At 42.2% G+C, this 22,973-nt stretch overlaps 1 protein-coding gene across 1 annotated transcript in view; it reads left to right on the forward strand.

Moving 5' to 3' along the window:
- The window catches only part of avl9 (AVL9 homolog (S. cerevisiase)), an 81,343-nt gene that overhangs the window by 5,493 nt on the left and 52,877 nt on the right, over positions 1-22,973 (forward strand). Inside the window, exon 3 of the mRNA XM_079846262.1 lies at positions 14,727-14,847. Coding sequence (XP_079702388.1) covers positions 14,727-14,847 — 121 coding nt within the window. The remainder of the gene's footprint in view (positions 1-14,726; positions 14,848-22,973) is intronic.

The following is a 22,973-nucleotide window of genomic DNA, read 5'->3' on the forward strand; positions in this document are numbered from 1 at the left end:
GATAATGAAGAGGCTCGCGGGTGACTGACATTTATCTCTTTTCAAACAGATTACATAAACAGAATATTTGTTTTCGATTTGGTTTACATTGTTTAAGACCTGACATTTCAACGTTTCTTTAGACATATGTCTCATGTTTGTGAGACAAGTATTCACTAAGCTAGAGTTCCTTTTCTGAAGACTATCTGAATGAACGTCTTTGACAGAGGCTGCAGATCGCGCATCATGTTTGTTTTCTTTATTTTGCAAAAAGCAAAACATTTTGTTCCCTTTCGAAAGGGAACTCTCGCTGCGTCTAGCTGACGCTATGGGGAACGCCCTCGGCGTGACTGGTGTCTGAAGCTACTATCGAATCACGGCAAAGTCTTTGATCGACGTCAGCCCATGACGTCATCATCGTGCGACCCGGAAGTATAAAAGGGCGCCGTGCCAACACATACACATCTTTCTCGTCTTCAGGGACTGTCTGTTTGAACTGCTATACGAGTTAAGGTAAAACAAATTCAATTATTAAATACACACGAGTGTGTATTTACTGCCTGGGATCAAGAGCATGCACAGTCAAGTTCATTTGAAGTTGTTTGTGTGTGAGTGTGAGCGGTTTTCAATCTGAGATCGCTCCACTCTAGTCTGGCTTTTTTCCTGAGGGAAGAAAGTTTGGCATCTGGGACTGGATGATGCTGTCCCGCTCAAGCTGAGGCTGAGCATTGGCATACATCATGGGTTTTCAGATGCAGCTCGCCGATCGCCGCGACGATCTGGCGGCTAACGAGACTAAACAGCAAGTGCTCTTAGGGATGGCTGGTGAGAGTGGTATGAATCCTCTCAGCCACCTTGACCGTGTGTGCTGAGCTGATGAATGTTATGGAACGTACTGCAGGCAGGCTGCGGCTGCCATGTTGGCGCGTTAGAGGAGAGATCGCTCGTGATAGATTGCACGATCGATTTCTCCTTGGCCATAAACCATCAGCTCAGATGAGCCTTCCATTCCTTCTTGATCTTCTTACAGAGATCGAGAGGGCATGGAAGAATCCATATTCGACCCAATGTTCATCCACATCAGCGTTTCAACTTCGCTGATGTCGAGGGGATAGGGGAATATGGATATGTGTTGAGGCTACCGACTGGCGAGGAAAGTTTGCGAACTTTTCTCGCATTTCGTGGGCATCAACACTGAGAGCTCAAACTCTGCCTCTCTAAATCACGTTGTGCTTTAATGGCAGGGGCATACACGGCAGCAGGTCAGGCTGGTGCTGCTTTTCACACCATGGCGGTGTTTCAGGCGTACCAGGCGGACCTGCTGGAGGATCTCGACCAGGGGGCCGGGCTGTCCCCTGAGGCGGTTGCTGAGCTGAGCCGCACCACAGATCTTTTTCTCCGGGCAACCAAGCAGACTGCTGCTGCTATCGGCCGCTCTATGGCGGCTATGGTGGTCACGGAGAGGCATCTGTGGCTGAGCCTGGCTGATATCGGGGAGAAAGAGAAGGGCTTTCTCCTCGATTCGCCGGTTTCGCCTACTGAACTTTTCGGCACCTCCGTTGAGGCGGTGGTTGGAAAGTTCAGGGAGGCGAAGGCGCGCTCAGCGGCATTTAAGAGCATGCATACCGCTGAGATGCGCGCCCCCACCCAGGCAGGCGGGACCTGGTCCTTCACGGTCTGAGGACCGTAGGCAGGACCAGAGGGCTAGCGTCTCCTCTCGTGACCCCCCCCCCCCCCCTCCATGGAGGGGCGGGGCACAGAGGAGACGGGATTCCCGCGGGGAAAAAGGATCTGAGGGAGGTGATCCAGGACAAACGCTCTCAAAGAGGGCGTTGGTGGTGGATCACTTCCCTTGAGGGCGGTTACATCCTAGCCCTCTCCTTTTTCCTTTTTAAATGTCTTTTTATGATTTTTTACCCAGGCACTTCTTACATCAGGCCTGAGGCGGGCCCATGATAGTAGAACTATGTTCTGATGGCCCGCCCGGACTTGCTCAGTGAGAACGCCCCTTTCAGGCATTCAAGGGCGGTAGAACATGGTGGTGAGAACTGCACAATGAGTCTTCACTCAGCATGCCGCAGGTGAGAGTGGTCATTTTTGTGTGTGTAAAAATATGTATTTCTTACAGACCCCAGGTTCCTGTATAGAGTTGGGTATTCATCAGAGAGAACTGTCTTTCCCCTGCTTAGTTAGGCTTAACATAGCACCAGTCTCTGGGCTGTGTATGTCAGCGTGTGTTGGCTTTCCCTGGTTGGTCAAGATGGCGCCAGATAGGCCACCGCATATGGTTATCAGAAGATGGGCCTCCTCTCATTTTGAGAGTAGTGTTTAGGCCGCCGCTCTTTTCTTTGAAATGTTTGCGGATTACTAGGCGGTAGCACACTTTTCTGATAGAATGTAGTGTTTGTCTACCGCTTAGGGTTACTATGTGTCTTCGGTTCCCTAAGCCACTGCAGGTTGGATTAGTTTGTCTCTGTTACGACTGAGCGCTGAGGCGTCAGTTGGTATGTGGATGAAGGAGGCGCGTTGCTGAGGCACCGTCACCTTTGGTTGTGCACCACTTAGATCGGAGGCCTCCTCTCATTGAGAGTTGTTGGTTTAAGTAGCAGTCAGTTTGTTTGTCTGGCAGTTATTTCTCGTTTTTGCGAAACTCGTACAGCTTGTAGGCTTTTACAAGCCTCCCTGGAACGGGTCCCCATAGTAATGGGTAGCTATCATGTGTTAGGCCTCAGCAGGCCTCCATGAAGACGAGCCGTAAGGTCTAATATTACTACAACCCACATTTTGCAAATATGTCTATCCCAGTTAGCAGGAAGGATTGCACCGTTTTCAAGAGTACGGTGACAGTGGTAGGCCTTATCAGGCCTCTAGTAAGGCAGGTGCCAATGCTTAAGCATCAAGGTACTACTAGCCTAGTGGCTATCAGGTTAAAAAGGGGTAAATATGCTCTCCTGAAGGTCGGCTGTCAATTGTAGGCCTCAGTAGGCCTCTTGAACAAGGCGCTTTTCAGTTGGAAGGCCTCAACTAGGCCTCACTGGAGGTATGTACCGATGTGCGCATCAGGACAGCTAGCCTGGAGGCTATCAGGTTGTAGGCCTCATCAGGCCTCCCCGAAAGCCCGCTGTTAGTTGTAAGGCCTTACTAGGCCTCCCTGAGGGTGAGCTCTCAGGTTGTGATCACTACCAGAGGCAGGTTGTAGGCCTCATCAGGCCTCCCTGAAGGCCTGCTGTTAATTCTAGGCCTTAATAGGCCTCCCTGACTTGAACAAGGTAGTAGGCCCCATCAGGCCTCCCTAAGGTGTTCCTGGGATCCAGTCATCTGAAACAGTTAGCACGCATTGCAAACAGGTAGCAGGCCTCTCCAGGCCTCCCTAAAGGCTGGTTATCAGGTAGTAGGCCTCAATAGGCCTCCCTTGAGGGCGAGTTCCTTAAATCAGGATGCTCGAATAGCCTGCGTAGCTTGACTGTCGAGTAGTAGGCCTCATTAGGCCTCCCGGAGGGTGAGCTCCCAGATTGTGGTCACTCGAACAAGGTAGTAGGCCCTATCAGGCCTCCCTAAGTCGTTCCTGGGACCCAGTCATTTGAAACAGTTAGCACGAATTGCAAACAGGTAGCAGGCCTCTCCAGGCCTCCCTAAAGGCTGTTTATCAGGTAGTAGGCCTTAATAGGCCTCCCTTGAGGGCGAGTTCCTTAATCAGGATGCTCGAAAAGCCTGCGTAGCTTGACTGTCGAGTAGTAGGCCTCAATAGGCCTCCTGGAGGGTGAGCTCCCAGATTGTGGTCACTCGAACGAGGTAGTAGGCCCCATCAGGCCTCCCTAAGGCGTTCCTGGGACCCAGTCATTTGAAACAGTTAGCACGTATTGCAAACGGGTAGTAGGCCTCTCCAGGCCTCCCTAAAGGCTGGTTATCAGGTAGTAGGCCTTAATAGGCCTCCCTTGAGGACGGTTTCCTTAAACAGGATGCTCGACTAGCCTGCGTAGCTTGACTGTCGAGTAGTAGGCCTCATTAGGCCTCCCGGAGGGTGAGCTCCCAGATTGTGGTCACTCGAACAAGGTAGTAGGCCCTATCAGGCCTCCCTAAGTCGTTCCTGGGACCCAGTCATTTGAAACGGTTAGCACGAATTGCAAACAGATAGCAGGCCTCTCCAGGCCTCCCTAAAGGCTGGTTATCAGGTAGTAGGCCTTAATAGGCCTCCCTTGAGGGCGAGTTCCTTAATCAGGATGCCTCGAAAAGCCTGCGTAGCTTGACTGTCGAGTAGTAGGCCTCAATAGGCCTCCCGGAGGGTGAGCTCCCAGATTGTGGTCACTCGAACGAGGTAGTAGGCCCCATCAGGCCTCCCTAAGGCGTTCCTGGGACCCAGTCATTTGAAACAGTTAGCACGTATTGCAAACGGGTAGTAGGCCTCTCCAGGCCTCCCTAAAGGCTGGTTATCAGGTAGTAGGCCTTAATAGGCCTCCCTTGAGGACGGTTTCCTTAAACAGGATGCTCGACTAGCCTGCGTAGCTTGACTGTCAAGTAGTAGGCCTCCATTAGGCCTCCTTGAGAAAACAAGGGTAACCTCAGCAGGACCATGCTTCGCTGGCAGGTGGTAGGCCTCCCTAGGCCTCCCTGGAAGTGAGCTTGAACGCACTGAAAATTGGCAGTATTGCTGTCAGGTAGTAGGCCTCACTAGGCCTCCCTGAGGACGGAGTCCCGAGCCAGGATGCTTGGGTTTCCAGCATGGCTTGCGGTTAGGTAGTAGGCCTCTATAGGCCTCCCTTGAATACCCGCTATCAAGTAGTAGGCCCACAGGGCCTCCTTGAAGGTGAAGTTCCTGAGCTAGGTACTTTGATTACCAGTTCTCTGTGAGAACTTGTGGTAGTTGGGCCTACAGCTGGAGGTTATTCGCCAGGCAGGCTCAGCTGCTCCCCTCAATGAGGGTCGTCTATGAGTGCTCAGCCGCCTGAGCCTGGTCAGACGGTCGTAGGCCTCTCATGAGGCCTCCCTGTTAGATCAGTCATTAGGCCCTTTCGGCCTCCCTACTGCTTTGAAACACAAGCACCTGGTAGATCCTTGATTTGAGCAGGCAGACTCCCCTCGATAGCAAGGGTTGAAAAGCACTACGCTGAGTATTGCTCTCTTGGATAACCCGTCTCTGAGTTCCGGGCTAAGTAGGCCTGCCAGTGTTTCAGTCCCTTAGCTTGGATGCCCCCTGGGCACCATCCAGAGGCTCTGTTTTGAACAGACAGGGTTGGCTAAACCGAAGTGTCCATAACACTTAGGGCACCAGGTCAGGCCTCCCTGGTGGCACTCGGGAGAACTGGTTTCCCGAGTAGTGACTGGCTGGGGTTCCTTCGGGTCCCCTAGCCACATTCCCTTAAAGGGACCCCTTCGGTGGAAGTAGTGGTCCCGGGCCTTCGAGCTGTCTGGATGGAACCCCACGTAGTGCGTTAGGGTTCCGTTTAGTTGCATAGCTTGGGCTATGACCGTAGGGAGTGCTGTCACTGTCAGCCCAGTGACCTGAGGGGGAATCGCTCAGGTTTTTCTATGAATTACTTGTGTTGACAGTTGTCACTGCCAATGGGCAGACACTCCCCTCAGCATGGCGGCGTTGGTATATCGTTCCCCATAGCGTCAGCTAGACGCAGCGAGAGTTACGTATAAGGTTACGTATGTAACCTCTGTTCCATGAGAACAGGGAACGAGTGCTGCGTCGCGTTGCCATGCTTCAGGGCCTATCTGCCATACAGTCCCTTCAGACGAGAAGATGTGTATGTGTTGGCACGGCGCCCTTTTATACTTCCGGGTCGCACGATGATGACGTCATGGGCTGACGTCGGTCAAAGACTTTGCCGTGATTCGATAGTAGCTTCAGACACCAGTCACGCCGAGGGCGTTCCCCATAGCGTCAGCTAGACGCAGCGCTCGTTCCCTGTTCTCAGGGAACAGAGGTTACATACGTAACCTTAGACGTTTTTATTGTGACTGTACACAAAAAAAAGAAACTTAACAGATTATAATGATGTATAACACTTGCCTGAATGATAAAAAATAGAGAGTTATTTGAGTCTCTTTGGCACTGATAAGAAAAAAAGTGAGTCGATCACGCCGGCGCGACGGCCAACTCGAGGGGGTTATATCCAAGCAAATTGGCTGATGAAACATTGATTAAAGTTAAGATATCATTTATACCAAACAAAATTCACTTTAAAGAAAGGCTTTCAACAAAACAAAACTTAATTAAGTGGTCAAAATCATGTCTGACCCACTCCATGTATTCTGACATATTGCACATCTGATGTGTCCTCTCTTACTCATGCTGTTCAGTTTTCATAATCAACATAGATTAAATAAAAAAATAACATTAGGCTATAATATTTAAACATAAATATGAAACAAAATACGTTTTAATGGCTATACAACAAGTAGCCTATTGAACACAAAACTTATAACATCTGAGCAGAAATTTGCGAACAAAATACTACAAAGTATAAAACAAAGTCAGTGTTTCCCCTAGAATTTTTTCCAGCAGCGGTGCTGTTACCAAGCCGCGCGTCAGGGGGTCCGGGGGCATGCACCTCCGGAATAAAAAAATAAAATAAAAAACCCTTAAACCATGATTTCTGGCAAGTTTTGTGGATAGAAATAGACATTTTGAACATTAAAATCCAAATTAAGCTTTTTATTAGTTTAAAAGGTGACTAGCTTATAGCCTATTTTACTTCAATAACCTGCAGGGACGTGCAGAAAGGGGCAAGGGCTCAAATGTAAGAAAGGGGCAATATATAAAAATAAAAAAGTATTTGGATACTATTTTATGTTTTTGCAAAAAGTCTCATGCTTATCAAGCCTGCATTTATTTAATCAAAAATTCTTGAAAAAAAAAATGCAATTTTATTTACTATGTTTTTTTAACCTTTTTATTAATAAAATTTTATTTATATATATATATATATATATATATATATATATATATATATATATATATATATATATATATATATATATATATATATATATATATATATATATATATATATATATATATATATGATTAATAAAAAGGTAAAAAAAAAAAAAAGTAAGGCCATCACATATCATACAAGAGCTGCAAGTAATTTTCTCTTTGCCTTTTGTTGTTTGATTCACATTATTGGCTCAATCGTCACCAGGTTTATTAGATGCTGCCCCTTTAAGACGCAGATCTAATATCATTCTCCCATTAATTTCTCCCAACTATTTACGCCCATTTAAGCTAAACTGTGTTTAAGTGAATACTCTCCAAGCCTGTCATTTTGAGATATAGGCTATTTTTTGTGTATTTGATGGTTTAAGGCCTGTACACACCGGGACGAATATCGCACGCGCTTATCGCCAGCGTTTTTCGTGACGTTTTTCGGCGCGTCTTGAGTGTTCACACCCAAGCGATTTCCACTGCCGTTGCGCCGAGTGAACGTGCACATTCAGTAGATGCGCTCCCGGTACACAAGGTGGTGCTGCGGCACTTTACGCTTCTGACACTCGCTTGTCACACAGAAGAAGAGGAGAGACAGTATTTACGTGCTTGCCAAAACCATAGATATATTATGTCTATGGCAAAACCATTCACACACTTTTTGCTAACTGGCAAGCAGCATTAGCAGTAGGGATGGGTCGCGATTTTCGAATATTCGATTAGTTATTTAATTATAGAATATCGAATAGTATGTGCGATTATCGTCCAAAAAAAATCCCCATGTTGTCGGTGCTGATGTGGTGCTGACGCGTTCATGTAACCAGAGGCGCTGCCAATAACGCACTTAAAAGCTGCCAGTCCGCTCTCAGGGTGTTTTATACTGGACACGTTTGCTGCGGTCCGAGTCTGATTCTTCCCTCCGCCTCCGCAGTGTTGGTCTGGTTTCACACTCAACTTGAACCCTGGTGCGTTTGCGTTCATCTTACGTCATCACAGACGTGCACGGGCGTGATAGAAAACAGAACGCGGGTCAATATGGGCTTTTTTCAATTAATTTGGTGCTATTATGTGTAGCTGAGTAAACGACACTTGGGTTTACCGTATGTGTGTTGCTTGAAGGCGGCTTTGCTGCTTGCAAACAGACTCTTTTGAGGAGACGGTGAATTGCCATTAATTTGCTGCCCTGATTGCACTCTATGCGCTAATACACTGCAGGCTCGCTCTCGCGATCGCATCTCAGCTAAATCATCAACACTATCATCTCTTACGTGTATGTTATTGAACTAATGACATTGTATTCGGCTAAAACGCATGCGCTGGTTACTACCCGAGTGTTTGCACATTCACGTGAATCACGGCTCAGCTCCGAGAGCAACCGAACTCCGGTTGTGTGTTCTCGGGTTCGGTACCTCAGTGCACACCAAGCTCTGTAGGTAAGCTTTCACATTAGCAATTTTTAATGCTAACCGTGCCCCATTCCGAACTAAAATGCCAGAGTTAAAACGCCCTGAGACAACAGAAGAATAACACATCGTCTCACGCGCACGCTGTAGACTTGTGGCATTTATCAGGTAACTTGGGGCGATGTCACATTACAGTCATATGTTTTTCAGCATGTTACAATAAATATATGGCTTGAGTTGATATAGCCTATTCCCTAATGAATTAAACAGTTTGTTATCCTACAGATTGAGAGCGTGAATGGTCTCTCTCCCTCTCTCTCTGTTTATACGCGTGTAGCCTTTACATGCGTGCATGCGGGGGAGGAGTTGCGATTTTCGAATAAAAATCGAATAATTCCCAGCGATCGTCGAATATAATTTTTGCTTGAAATGCCCATCCCTAATTAGCAGCCTATCTTCTTCTTTGTCTACTTACTACTTCTTCGTCGTATCAGTGTGTGCTCGGCAAGACCGATTTTGTGCTTGAGCGCCACCAAGTCGTGTTTTACTGTCACTTCAGCAGCTCCAGGCACGTGAACAAAAGCGCGGATCTCATTGGTCGGCCAGTTTTTTACGCGCCGCGTCAAAATAAAAAAACGAACCCGAGGCGTTTTTTTTTTAAATGACGCTTTTACGTCTGGCGTTTTACGCGTCGGTGTGCACACTCACATTGGCGCCCATTGTTTAGTCACGAGGCGTTAAACGTCGGCGATAAACGCGCGCGAAAATCGTCCCGGTGTGAACAGGCCTTTAGTCGCGCAAACGAAGCACATGTGCAAATCGGTCCATTTCGCAGCGTACGTACACACACACCCGCCTTGAACTTGGAAACAGCGTCTATTGCGCGGATTATTGTGCTTTTCATTTTCATTAACATGTTCTGCAATTTAGCCAAAGTGGAGAGTGCATTTGACAACAATCACAGATTGTGCTGAATCTGATGTTAAATGCATGTTTGTTGGGGAGAAATGACAGCGCGCGCTGAAGGGAAGGAAGTTGTGCTAGACGATGCGCGAGCATAGTTTATAATAGTTTTACCTCATATCTTCTTTTTATAATACTTGGAAGCGAAAATAAAATAAGATTAATATCACAGCCCTGTGATATTGTGTAAGTGTAAGCAAACTACATTTTTGTTTAGTTCTCTGGCCATCGTCAATCTCTCTCTCTTGTACAGTGTGTAAGTGAATGTGATATTACTGATCATGTGAAGATTTTGCAGTGGCGCTGAAAATCCCGCCGCTGTGAATACATTGTAGGGGAAACACTGAAAGTATTACTCTGCTTCCTGATATCACGTGCACAAACACATATAATCTATAAATAATTATAATAATTATAATTCGTTATATTTACAGTTGTGGTCAGAATTATTGGCACCCCTGGTAAATATGATCAAAGATGGCTGTAAAATTAAATCTGCAATGTTTATCCTTTTGATCTTTTATTTAAAAATTTGCAAAAATCTAACCTTTCATTGAAATAAAAGATTTAGAAAGTAGGGGGTAAATCACATTATGAAATAAATGTTTTTCTCCAAAACACGTTGGCCATAATTATTGGCACCCTTAATTTTTTATGAGTAAAATATCTCTCAAGTATCCTGTTATATTTTCTTTTTTTTTAGCACGCCAGGGTGACTATGAGCATGAAATTGTCCAGCTATGACTTCTTGTTTCACAGGAGTATAAATATGAGGAAACAGAAAGGCCAAATTCCCTTAATCATCCATCAGAATGTGTAAAACCAAGGAATACAGTTCTGATGTGCAGCAAAAGATTGTTGAGATTCACAAAATAGAAAGCGGCTGTGAGAAAATAGCTAAAGCATTGAAAATCTGAATTTCCACCATCATGGCAATAATTAAGAAGTTCCAATCAACTAAAGATGATACAAATCTGCCTGGAAGAGGACATGTGTCTATATCGTCCTAATGCATGTTGAGGAGGAAAGTTTGAGTGGCTAAAGACTCTCCAAGGATCACAGATGGAGAATTGCAGAGATTAGTTGAGTCTTGGGGTCAGAAAGCTTTTAAAAAAATCTAACAACCCCTATAATTGATAACAAGACAAGATAATTGATGACAAATAACAAGTTGTTTGGGAGGTTTTCAAGAAAAATCTTCCTTGCTCATCCAAAAACTAACTCCAGCATATTCAATTGTCAGACATGACTGGAACTTCAAAAGGGACCTGGTTCTGTGGTCAGATGAAAAACAAAAGAGCTTTTTTGGCAGAAAACCCACCTGATGTATTTGGTGCGAAAAGGGATAAAAAAAGTACCCCATGCCCACGTTTAAATATACTGCTAGTAATTTTGTGGGCCTATTTTTTTTAATGGAGGTCCTGGACAGCTTTTGATACATGGTATCATGGATTAACTAGCAAATACCATTACCAACAGATAAAAAGTCAAAACCTGACTGTTTCTCCTAGAAATCTTATAATGGGCCGTGGTTGGATATTTCATCAGGACAATGATCCAAAACAAACATCAAAATCAACACAAAAATGTGTCACTGAACACAAAATGAATCTTCTGCCATGGTCGTCCTATTTCCCTGACCTGAGCCCTATAGAAAATGAGTGGGGTGAACTGAAGAGAAGAAGCACCATGCTGGGAATCTGAAGGATCTGAAGGAATGGTCTCTGATATCTTGTCAGATGTTCTCCAAACTCATCAGGCATTATAGAAGAAGACTGTTATCTTGGAAAAAGGGGGTTGCAAAAAGTATTCAATAAAAGGGTGCCAATAATTATGGCTAGGCATTTGCCGGGATCAAATTTTCATGTTGCGGTTAATTGCTGAAGCTTTTATCGCAGTATACGGTATTATCACGATATTGAAATAAGTTGCAAAAAAAGTGTTGTCATACTATAACAGGTTTAATAACTTTCTTATAACAAAAGAACCAAACATTTAAGTACAATAAAGCAATAGACAAAAATGTATAAAGTGAACAAATATTTAAAACAGATTAAGTGCAAAAGAATTATAAAGAACAATAGGTAACACTTTACAATAATGTCTCACTAGTTAAAGGGTTAGTTCACCCAAAAATGAAAATTCTGTCATTAATTACTTACCCTCATGTCGTTCGACACCCGTAAGACCTCCGTTCATCTTCGGAACAGAAATGAAGATATTTTAGTTGAAATCTGATGGCTCTGAAAGGCCTCCATTGGCACAATGGCACTTTACACTCTCAAGACCCTTAAAAGGTACTAAAGACGTCGTTACAAAGTCCATCTCACTACAGTGGTTCTAAAATAACTTTATGAATCGGCGAGAATAGTTTTTGTGCGCAAAAAAACCCTAAATAATGACTTACATAGTGATGAAGATTTCAAAACAAGGCATCATGAAGCTTCGAAGCGTTATGAATCAGCGAGTCGAATCAGCGGTTTGAATCGCCAAATTTCAGCAGTTTGGCGGTTTGACACGCGATCCGAATCATGATTCGGCTCACTTAACATTTAATTAACAAAGAATGAATAGCTACATTTTTACAGAAGTTATTCTTCTTTGATAATGTTAGTTTAAAAAAGCAACTGTTAGTTAGTGTAAGCTCAGGTCCATTAAATAATACAGTTACAACTTTTGATTTTAATAATGTGTTATTAAATGCTGAAATGTACATTTAACTAAGATTAATACATGCTTTAGAAGTATTTTTCATTTTCAGTTTGTTAATAAATGAACTAATGTTAAATAATGGAGCCCTCTGGTAAAGTGTGTGATTGAATAACAGTCAGAACATATTCAAACAATATCTAGGGCATGTAATTTAGTTATTTAAAATGTTTAAGTTTGAAAATGAATAGCCTTAAGTTTTTAAGTATTAGGTTATGTGATGACTAGCACCATATCGTTTTGTTTATGAGGGTTTCCAGGGAAACGGCTGCATTTCTGCTGTTCCGTCAGCGCCCTCTGCTGTCAGAGAGTGAATGTGCACTTCAGCGTGTCTCCTTCACACATTCGCTCGGCTCATGCATGGTCTGTTTACATCAGTGTGCGTTCTTCTTTGACGTGTTGTTCATTTTAAAAGGTTGATGGGTAAAGTATTCTTATTCTTAATATGCATTCTAAAAATCTGAAACTTTCGTAATAAATAATTATTCACGGTATTTTGAAGTGCCCACGATAACAATATTGTGCATGTTCATTATTGCGGTATATCGTATTACTGTTTACTGGCACATGTCTAATTATGGCCAATGTTTTTTGGAGAAAAGCATTTATTTCATAATGTGATTTACCCCCTACTTTCAATTATTTTACTTCAATGAAACGATCAAAAGGATAAACAATGCAGATTTATTATTACAGCCATCTTTGATCATATTTAACAGGGGTGCCAATAATTGACCACAACTGTATATTGCGCTTTTCTAGGCACTTTACATATAGAAGAGGGGAATCTCCTCAACCACCACCAATGTGCCGCAGCCATATTGCGCCAGAACGCCCACCACACACCAGCTTATTGGTGGAGAGGAGACAGAGTGATGAAGCAATCATTATATGGGGATTATTAGGAGGCCATGATGGACAGAGGCCAATGGGCAGATTTGGCCAGAATGCTGGAGTTATACCCCTACATCCTGGGATTTTTAATGACCAAAGATATTTTTAATGTCCCCATCACTATACTGGGGTGTTAGGACCCACACAGACCCACACTGGTTGAGCACCCCCGGCTGGCCTCACTAACACCTCTTCCAGCAGCTACCTAGTTTTTCCCAGGAGGTCTGCCACCCAGGTACTGACCAGGCTCAACCATGCTTAGCTTCAGTGGGAAACCAGTCTTGTGCTACAGGGTGATATGGCTGCTGGCTATAACAGTTAGGTCCAGTCGAACGATTTATTAATTAAATGAATTAAATTCTGATTGGATTCTGTTGGTAATAACCTGCATTTGACCGAAATTACAGAATTGTCAGAAAGTGATTCTGGCATCGTAAATGTTTGGTTGTCATTGCATGTAACACTACATATAAGTTTGGTTTTAATACGATTTTCCCAATAAATAGGCAAGAAAAAATTTGGTGGATACTAATAAGGATTACGAACTTAGCCCAGTGTTGGAAAAAGCACTTCAAACTATAACAGAGAAAATCTCTAATGTAATAGAGAAACCTAGACGAGAATGAACAGAATTATAGCGAAGTCATCGGAAGGCGCACAGACCTGGGAACTAACCCTTGAAACAAAATTGCTATAATTACCGAACACAACGACGACTTGTAGAACAGGTTAGCTCAAAAAAACATTCTCATTTTAGGTCTTTGCAAAGAGGGCTCTTGGATTCCTAAATGTATTAAATTGCAGACCAAGAGTGGTCACATTAAGACTGAAAGGAGAGCATCATACACTAGCTGATTTTACCAGGATTTTTCTGCCTCAGTGATGTGGAGGCATAAGGAATTAAATTCATTCAAACAGCTATTGCAGCAAATGGGAGCTTGTTATGCAATGCTGTATCCTGCCAAGCTACATGTTACTATTGGACGCACCGATTTAGCTGCAATTTTTAAAGTGTCTAGACAAGAATATTAACTAGACAATTTAGCTGCAATTTCTAGAGTATTGTGAAATTACAGAATTGTCAGAAAGTGATTCTGGCATCGTAAATGTTTGGTTGTCATTGCATGTAACACTACATATAAGTTTGGTTTTAATACGATTTTCCCAATAAATAGGCAAGAAAAAACCTGGTGTCCTCCATGATTCCTGTTCATTCCGACAACAAAGCACTTGAATGCAACAAACTCGTAATCACGGTTTCTGAAGTGGGAATTATGAAATATTCGATAGCACGTGAAGGCATCATTAAGCCCCAATATTTCCTAGTTCTGTGTCCGCTATCATCTATGTTTACATCTAAGTTTTACGTTGTTGCCAGTTCTCCTGAGTTTTCTTGTTCTAGATTATTGGATTAAAGACTGTTTTTGACATATTCTCGTCATATAGAGTCGTGTGATTCACTGCAGCAACATTTACAGACAAATGTTTCCTAAGATTTCATGCATTTAATCTGCAATTTTACATGTCGAATTTTACAATCAATGGAAACGTAATTATCTCTACATTTTACAAAATGTATCTGTACATTTTACAAACACCCAAGAGACTGTTCTGAAAAACCAAACAGTGAAATAAAATGAAAGTTAATTTTCAGAACACTTCACTTGCTCTACTAATTAAAATGTTGTGCATGCAAAGGTATTATATTATTTTTAATGCATATTAAGGTCACACTTGTTGAGTACAAAGCTGTTCAAATATTTGAGCTATGCTAAAAATATGCTTGATTTTTATAGTTTTCAGGACCTCATCAGTCTACTGTTGTATTTTTATTTTTATTTCAGGTAGAATTCTCATATCCTCCCATTATTCCCAGTGCGGGTCATGACAGTAACACACTCCCAGAGGAATGGAAATACCTGCCTTTCCTGGCGCTGCCCGATGGAGCACACAATTATCAGGAAGGTACAGTCACAATCTACACTACACTTGACTAAAAATTGAGTAGAGTTTTTGAAATTCTACGTAAATACTTTTATTTCTTCAGTTGTATATTTCTATACAATTTGGTACCATTTGTGCAAAATATCTTGAAAAGCCAATGTGAAATATTTTTGTACTTTCAGATCATTAACTCACTGGTTTGTTTTATTGCCCTTAGACTAGTGATCAATCGTTTTTTCTTTTTTTTTGGCATTGGCCGATACGTTTTTTACATTAACCATCATAAGTCAAACAGGTAAAACTTATCTTCTCACTAGTCTGCTTTCACGGCACTCTGTCCCTCACTGAGCTCAGTCACATCAAGCTGTTTTTTAGGGATTCGTAGGGTTTTTAGTTCAGTAGTTTTCCTTAAGTGTTCATTAGAGTTTTTAAGATTCATTATGATTTATTAGGGTGTATTGGGGTGTCAAACTAACGATTTCAGTTATGTATTTGGAGTAGTATGACCCTAGAGACTTTTTTTGACATAGTTCCTGGCGGGACCTGTCACAAAAATGGAGAAAAAAAGGTTCTGACCGCAGATACATTGGCTGATGGGCCAGATAAAAATTTGGTGGATACTAATAAGGATTACGAACTTAGCCCAGTGTTGGAAAAAGCACTTCAAACTATAACAGAGAAAATCTCTAATGTAATAGAGAAACCTAGACGAGAATGAACAGAATTATAGCGAAGTCATCGGAAGGCGCACAGACCTGGGAACTAACCCTTGAAACAAAATTGCTATAATTACCGAACACAACGACGACTTGTAGAACAGGTTAGCTCAAAAAAACATTCTCATTTTAGGTCTTTGCAAAGAGGGCTCTTGGATTCCTAAATGTATTAAATTGCAGACCAAGAGTGGTCACATTAAGACTGAAAGGAGAGCATCATACACTAGCTGATTTTACCAGGATTTTTCTGCCTCAGTGATGTGGAGGCATAAGGAATTAAATTCATTCAAACAGCTATTGCAGCAAATGGGAGCTTGTTATGCAATGCTGTATCCTGCCAAGCTACATGTTACTAATGGACGCACCGATTTAGCTGCAATTTTTAAAGTGTCTAGACAAGAATATTAACTAGACAATTTAGCTGCAATTTCTAGAGTATTGTGTCATATTCGCAATAATACGGTAATGTGTGTGGGATTGCATCATGACAGGAGGAGCACTGGGCTAGAGAAAGAGAGAGAGAGAGAGTATGTTTTGTTTGGATAGCGACTGCTAGCTGAAGAAGTTAATACACTTTAAGTTCCTGCGAGTGATGGACTCGCGCATTATTTTTTTTCAAAGAAAATACGACATGTAGGTTGTCTAGATGGATCCAACTATTTGAACGATTTCGTCAAGTAACCTGTATTCGTCTACGGAGAGAAACCAGGTGAATACTCTTGTCTATTGCATGGGTGATGAGGCTGATGACATTCTGCAAAGACTCGTTTTTTTGAGATCTGCCTTTATAGAGACAGCCGATCAATCATCCCATAGTGATTATTGGCTGATAGTGATCAGTAGTCGATCAATCGGAGAACCCCTAAATATAACATTCAGCCAAATGTGTTAAGCTAATTTTATGCCAGTGCTTGGAAAAGTCTGTGCGGATCTGAATTGGTGGATTACTTTTTTTTAAATAAAGCTTTATGATCTTATGCAACAGTTAAAGGGGTACTTCAGTAATGGGAAGATGAATGTGTATTTAAACTGGGTCATTTATGTTGTAGAAATGTGAAATTATTTTTGAATTTGGTGAACGTGTGTTTTCAATAAAGTGTCAGTGAGCCGAACGAAAGTCACAGCACAGACGCAGCAGGAGTCAGATTTCAGTCATCACGAGATCCCACCCCTATGGGCGGGTTGAAAACATGCGGAACTAGCTCCTTCTAAATCCTCCAATGTCGCAAAATGACGATATTTGCTTCATCAGAGGATTTTTTCCAGAAATAAAATGCATAATTCTCTCGTCTCAGGGGGACATGAGGGGGGAAAGTACGATCAATCGAATATACTACCGGGTTTCTACTGATACAAAGCTTAATGCTAATCGCTGAAGTAACCCTTTAACAAATCGAATCTCAGGAATTAACATTTTAGAAGAGGAATGAAAGAGGGTTTGCCTGGATGCATCAATGAATGGTGTGATATTTTGCTAAATAAAATGACCCTGCCAGAAGAATAGCATGAGAACTTTATGATGTCTGTATCATCTCTGAGGTTTTTTTGAGGTTTTACGCATGTGCAGTAGGGCTGAACGATTTTGGAAAAAAATCGAATTGCGATTTTTTTTACCAATATTGCAATTGCGATTTAATATGCGATTATTTTTTAAACTCTTTATCTTCTGTATTATTCAACAATACATTATTGTATAGTAATGGTGAAATCTTTAATTGGTACCTCACAATCCGATTCCGATTCTGGGAGTCACGATCCGATTCCAAAACAATTCTTGAACTTTTTCCTTTTTAAGTTTTTAATAAATTAATAAGATTAATATTAATAATTAATTTGTTTTTTATTATGATATATGTAATTATAAGCATTGTAAAATAACTACACATTATAACATTTTAATTAAAACAATTGCATGTTAATAATTTTAAATATATAATCTAATATAGCTGCAAAACATAAAGTAGTAAATCATAAAGAGAAACAAAAAAACATATTACAAGCAATGAACAAAGAGTGCTTTCAGTATTTAAGAGTGTCTGAACTGTGAGTGATTTTTCTCTTTCTCAGCTTTACTGTTGTTTGATTATTAATGATGACATAGACAGCGGGAGACCTGCATTCACACTAATGCACAGATCTCTTTTGAAATATAAGATGTTTTTGCCCTGTCTGTTTAATTCATTAAGACATTACTGATGGTGTTAACATTAATTTTGCGTCATAAAAGCATTTTGAGACGCGCACAGACGCGTGTTCGCAACTTCACAAGCACTCTTCACAATGCGCCGCGTGAACATTTGAAATGGAAAGCCTTCTGTCAGTGAGTTTCTAACGACATGAATGAAGCCTTCGTTGAGCATTTGTAAGGAAAATACCGGCGGGCGAGAACACACACTGTAAGCGTGACATCAGTTTCTCACAGCGCTTATCCTGTGCAAAGAAGCCTGTGAATGTCATTGCAATTCGCGCCGTCAACCTTTCCGAACGTTATGAAATATTATTTTATGGTTCGTGCGTGATTGTGTGTGTGTGTGTGTGTGTGTGTGAGAGAGAGAGAGATATAATGGAAGCAATCAGAATAGAGACAGAGCGACACGCGTCAAAATCTGAAGACCACGCCCACCGGGGGGGAAAACAATCAAACCGTCTCCATTGACTTTGCATTGCGGGAGGCTGCCTCTTTGTCATTTCGGACTTATAACAAAAAACTGAACAATGTATAAAAGCTGATATGTGACAAGGTGTACAGCAAACTAAACAAAACCCAGAAGCAAAAACCCAGACGTTTTTATAAGCTGTTGACCCAAAAAACGAGCGTTTAAGTACAAAAAAGTGGATTCAGGCCATTAAGACATTAAGTCATATTACACTGAGATAAGCTTGCTACGATAGTCGGTGTTGCCGGTGTTACCGGTGTCCAGACTCCACACCGGTTACATCACTTGCCCACCGTGGCACCGCCCACCGTCTTTTTGATTTTTTTTTTATAGTAATAAAATAATTTAGTTCAGTTAGAGAACAGACAATACAAATAAAAACTGAACGTGTCTGCTTAATAAAGCAGGATCCGACCGTGAGTCTCGGCAGCGGCAGGAGTCATTCATCAGATTTAAGAGTGAGGAGCTGACTGAGATGATCGCGGAAGATTTGGTTTCAAAGCGAAACGTAAAAGCGCCTATTTAAGGGAGTTTGTCATTTGTTTTGTTGTTGTGTTTTTCGTTAAAAATAATAGGCTAATGAACCCACAATTCAAGCAACCCGCAGCCGAATTGGCGCTGATTAAAAACCGAAAGTAAAATGTGCACGGCCGCACAGAGCGCGCATTGTTTACTTTCGCCTGGCTCCGCAGTGCGAGCCTCCGCGCTACGCTGCTGCGTGGATTTATTTTTGCCGCGCGCACCCTCGCGCTCGTGCGGGCGCGTCGAGTATAAACGAGGCTTTACGGACGAACTAACAGTGTGCATTCATGGCGTGCATCTCAATCATAGACTGATCAATGCTTGATCAGTGCCCTGACTACTGAACTAGGGAACTGATTGAGACGCACCCATGGCCTCACAGAGCGCGCATTTACAGACGAGCCGTCAGTCACGGTGTGTGCGCACTGGCGCGTTTTCAGTTCAGAGCGGTCGTGTGCATGTTACTTTCGGTTAGATAGAATTAGTGATTTAAAAGCCTCCGCCGGTGATACCGGTATTACCGGTGTTGTCACACATCAATTAACCGGTGGGAAAATTTCCTCACCGTCACATCCCTACACTGAGAACTACGACAACTAGAGGGGAACGTAATCAGCGACAGTAAATATAATATATAAAACGGACATTTGGATATTTGACTTAACAGTGACAAAATGTTTACTGCACACATACACATACTGAGACATACTGAGTGTCAGGATCCCAAAATTTACCCATTCTTCCTGCTGAAGCTTCACTTCGTATTGCCTGTATCCACTTTTATCTTCTTAAACGCTCGTTTTTTTGGGTCGACAGCTTATAAAAACTTATTTCTGTGTTTTTTAGCTTGTTTGCTGTACACCTTGTCACATATCAGCTTTTAGACATTGTTCTGTTTTTTGTTATAAGTCCGAAATGACATTGAGGCAGCCTCACGCAATGCAAAGTCAATGGAGAGCGTTGGATTGTTTTCCTCCCCGGTGTGGGCGTGGCCTAAATACGCTCTGTCTCTATACGGGTGTTTCTAAAACACACGCAGCGCCACCGCGCACCTGCAGTTAAAATCTAAGCTCAGAATCGATCCAGAATCATTGGAGAGATGATAGTAGCCTATAGTATGAACAACACAATATTAGATAGATCAAACACAAATAGTTTTTTTTTTCTTTTAGGCCAGGCATATGATATGTGTAACGTGCCAAGTTGATGCTTCTTCTGCAGACTTTACTCTCGCGTGTCACGTGACCAGACTGTAATCGCAGCCTTTGCGGTTAGGAAATCGCGTTATAGCATATCGCAATATTATCGCAAATGCAATTAATCGTTCAGCCCTAATGTGCAGTAGAGCGCGGATCAGGTCGCATTTTTCTGTCCGAGCCTGGCCCGCGGCCGACAGAGCAGTAATCGAACCCGACCTGAGCCCGACAGGCATGAAGATATTTATGTCCGAGCCCGACAGTTAAAATCTATTTATTTTTCTCATACCAATGACACGTGTACTTTTGTTAATGTGGAAAGCTTTTATTAAGCAACTGCAGGAAGGCATTCTGAAATGTTTACAGATGAGCGCATCAGCGTGCACACGGGGCAACAAAGCACGTTAACACAGGGCCCAATCAAATAGCCAATTGAAATTAAATGAACAAAGGTCTATCAAAAATGGTTCAAGCTAACAAAACATTAACGTAGCACAAATGCAGCTTATTGAAATGAAAATCACGCTTACCATTATTTTCTCTTAAACTGTATGGCTAAACTGAAACATGGGAACAATTTACATGATCCATCCATCAAAGTTTAGGCTAATCCAGGTTTTTATGCAGAAAAAGGATAGCATCAACTTTGGATGGCTTCAAGGCTGTCCTCCTGCTCGATGGTCCTGCCAGCAGCAGAGATGTATAAAGTACTAGAGACACATACTTGAGTAAAAGTACAAGTTCCTTATCAAAATAGTGACTTGAGTAGAAGTTGGAGTGCTCTTTAAGCACAACACTTAAGTAGAAGTACTAAAGTATTCAACATTTTTTGTACTTAAGTATTGCAAGTAGTTTATTTTAAAATGTACTACTCAAGTACTGAAAGTAAAAGTACAAGTATTGTGTTATGTAGTTATTAAAGAAAGTAGTCAAAAGTTTGAACATCATATTGTTTTTATTATTTCAAATGATTAAGCTAAGGACAATCACAATGTTGGTAGGTAATTTTTTTACATATTGTCATATAAATAACCTGAAAATACTGTAGTTCATTAAGATTAAATCTTACTATAACCACTCTTACTAAAAAAAAAATGGGGTAAGCACACTTATATTCTCATTTCAAGAGGTGTTCTGAGTAAATGATTTGTTTGTAACACTTTACAATATGGTTTGATTTGTTAACATTACATTAGTTAATGTATTAGACTAATAACTAACATGAACTAACCATGATCAATACATTTGTTACTGTATTTATTAATCTTTGTTAATCTTAGTTAATAAAAATACAGCTGTTCATTGTTTGTATATGTTACTTCACAGTGCACATTAACTATGTAAACAAATAGAGAGCAATTTGAGCGCAAGATGCTCGTGTTGTTTTAAAGACAGTGAATGCGCGCTCGCGGGGCTCTCTCGCGCGCTCTCTCTCTCGCGCTCTGTCTCTCTCTCGCACTCTCGCGCGCTCTCTCTCTCTCTCATGCGCGGTAATGTGGGTTTGGAATGGAATGATTCGTAACATTTTTATAATTGTAACGAGTAACGATGCAGCACATAAAAAAATATCGGAGTAAAAGTATTAAACTCATCGAAAATATGTACTGAAGTAAAAGTGGAAGTAGGAGAAAAAAATAATACTCTTGTAAAGTACAGATACTGCCTTTTAGTACTTAAGTACAGTAGTGAAGTAGTTCTACTTCGTTACTATACATCTCTGGCCAGCAGCGCTGAAATGGAATGGCAAGGATGCCACGGGCAAGGACACTAAGTTTCGGGTAGTTGAGTTGCTGATCTCTCCACCAGCCCAAAACATCTCTGTCGTCCTGCATTGCATGATTTTGAGTCGAGTACATCTCGACTTCGTCAGTGGCATCTGCCACAGGTACATTTTCCCACTCCTCGAAGTCAACTGCAGCTTTCTTGGGTGTGGGTCCTTCAGTAGCGATCTCCTTAGTGCGGAGGTCACTGAGCTGTCTCCGAACCTCCAGGTGCAGGTTGTCTCTCTCTGAGGAGGACAACATTCGGAGCTGGCTATATTAAGGCCAAAGGAAAGTTAAACAAAGCTTTTTGGATGACTGTTTTTGACAGCAAAGCTGCTATGCCCGTCTTTTTGACATATTTGACCAGTGCCTTGGTAGCTTGCAAAGTGTCTGCAACAGTCGGAGCATCTTGGGCCAGTTGTGTGGGGTTCAGGGCGTGTCGCATCACCGTATTATAAAGGTGATTTTGGCAGTCAAGTCTTCGATATGGTCTGAGGGCATTGATGATGTTTGAGCCTTGGTCTGTCACCCACACCACTTTATTCAGCAGACTCATATCCAGGCCATACTCCGTTAGAAGTCTGATGATTTCTCTCCTAATATTCTCCCGTTTTAGCCTCTTCCAGTGGGAATGCGACTGTTGTCAATACAGTGCTTATCATTTTAAATGTTCGTGTCACGAAATGGCAAGTGAGGGTCAAGTAGCTTAATTTGTGGTAGTCCTCGGTCCAGATATCTGTTGTCATTCCGATCGAATTCACCTCAGTCAGAATGTCATTTAGCTGCTCAACCAGCTTTGTGCGTTTCTCTGTTGCCAGCTCACGGCACCATTTTGACACAGTGGTGGAATCAGGCAGTACGTCCTGCACTGCCACTGAACCATATGTAGCACCGATGTTAATAAGCTGCTGGGCCAATGGAAGGAAATGGCCTTATGTCTTTACAGCAGTACTCAACGCATTTTTCAGTCGGTTTTTGTTTGGCCTGCTGAGGGATTATTCTTGAGGTACTAGCAAAAGCAGTGATGCTCGGCTGCAGTAGCCCGGGTGACTTACAAACTCTATCCACATGACGCTGCAGGGTGGAATTCCCAGTCCGCTTGCTGTCATATTTCATGAGAACTCCGCAACCCCTACATTGAACATAACCAACAGGTTCATCACTATCGGCCTTGACAACTATGTAGAAATACTTCCACTCTGTAGACTTTCCTTCATTTTCGGCGGTTTTAAAATCTCCTGAAGCCAACTTCTTTTTAACGTCTTCCATCGTTGCGCTGCCAACCACATGTAG

The sequence above is a fragment of the Gobio gobio genome (assembly GCF_949357685.1).
Source record: "Gobio gobio genome assembly, chromosome: 20".
Lineage (NCBI taxonomy): Eukaryota > Metazoa > Chordata > Actinopteri > Cypriniformes > Gobionidae > Gobio > Gobio gobio.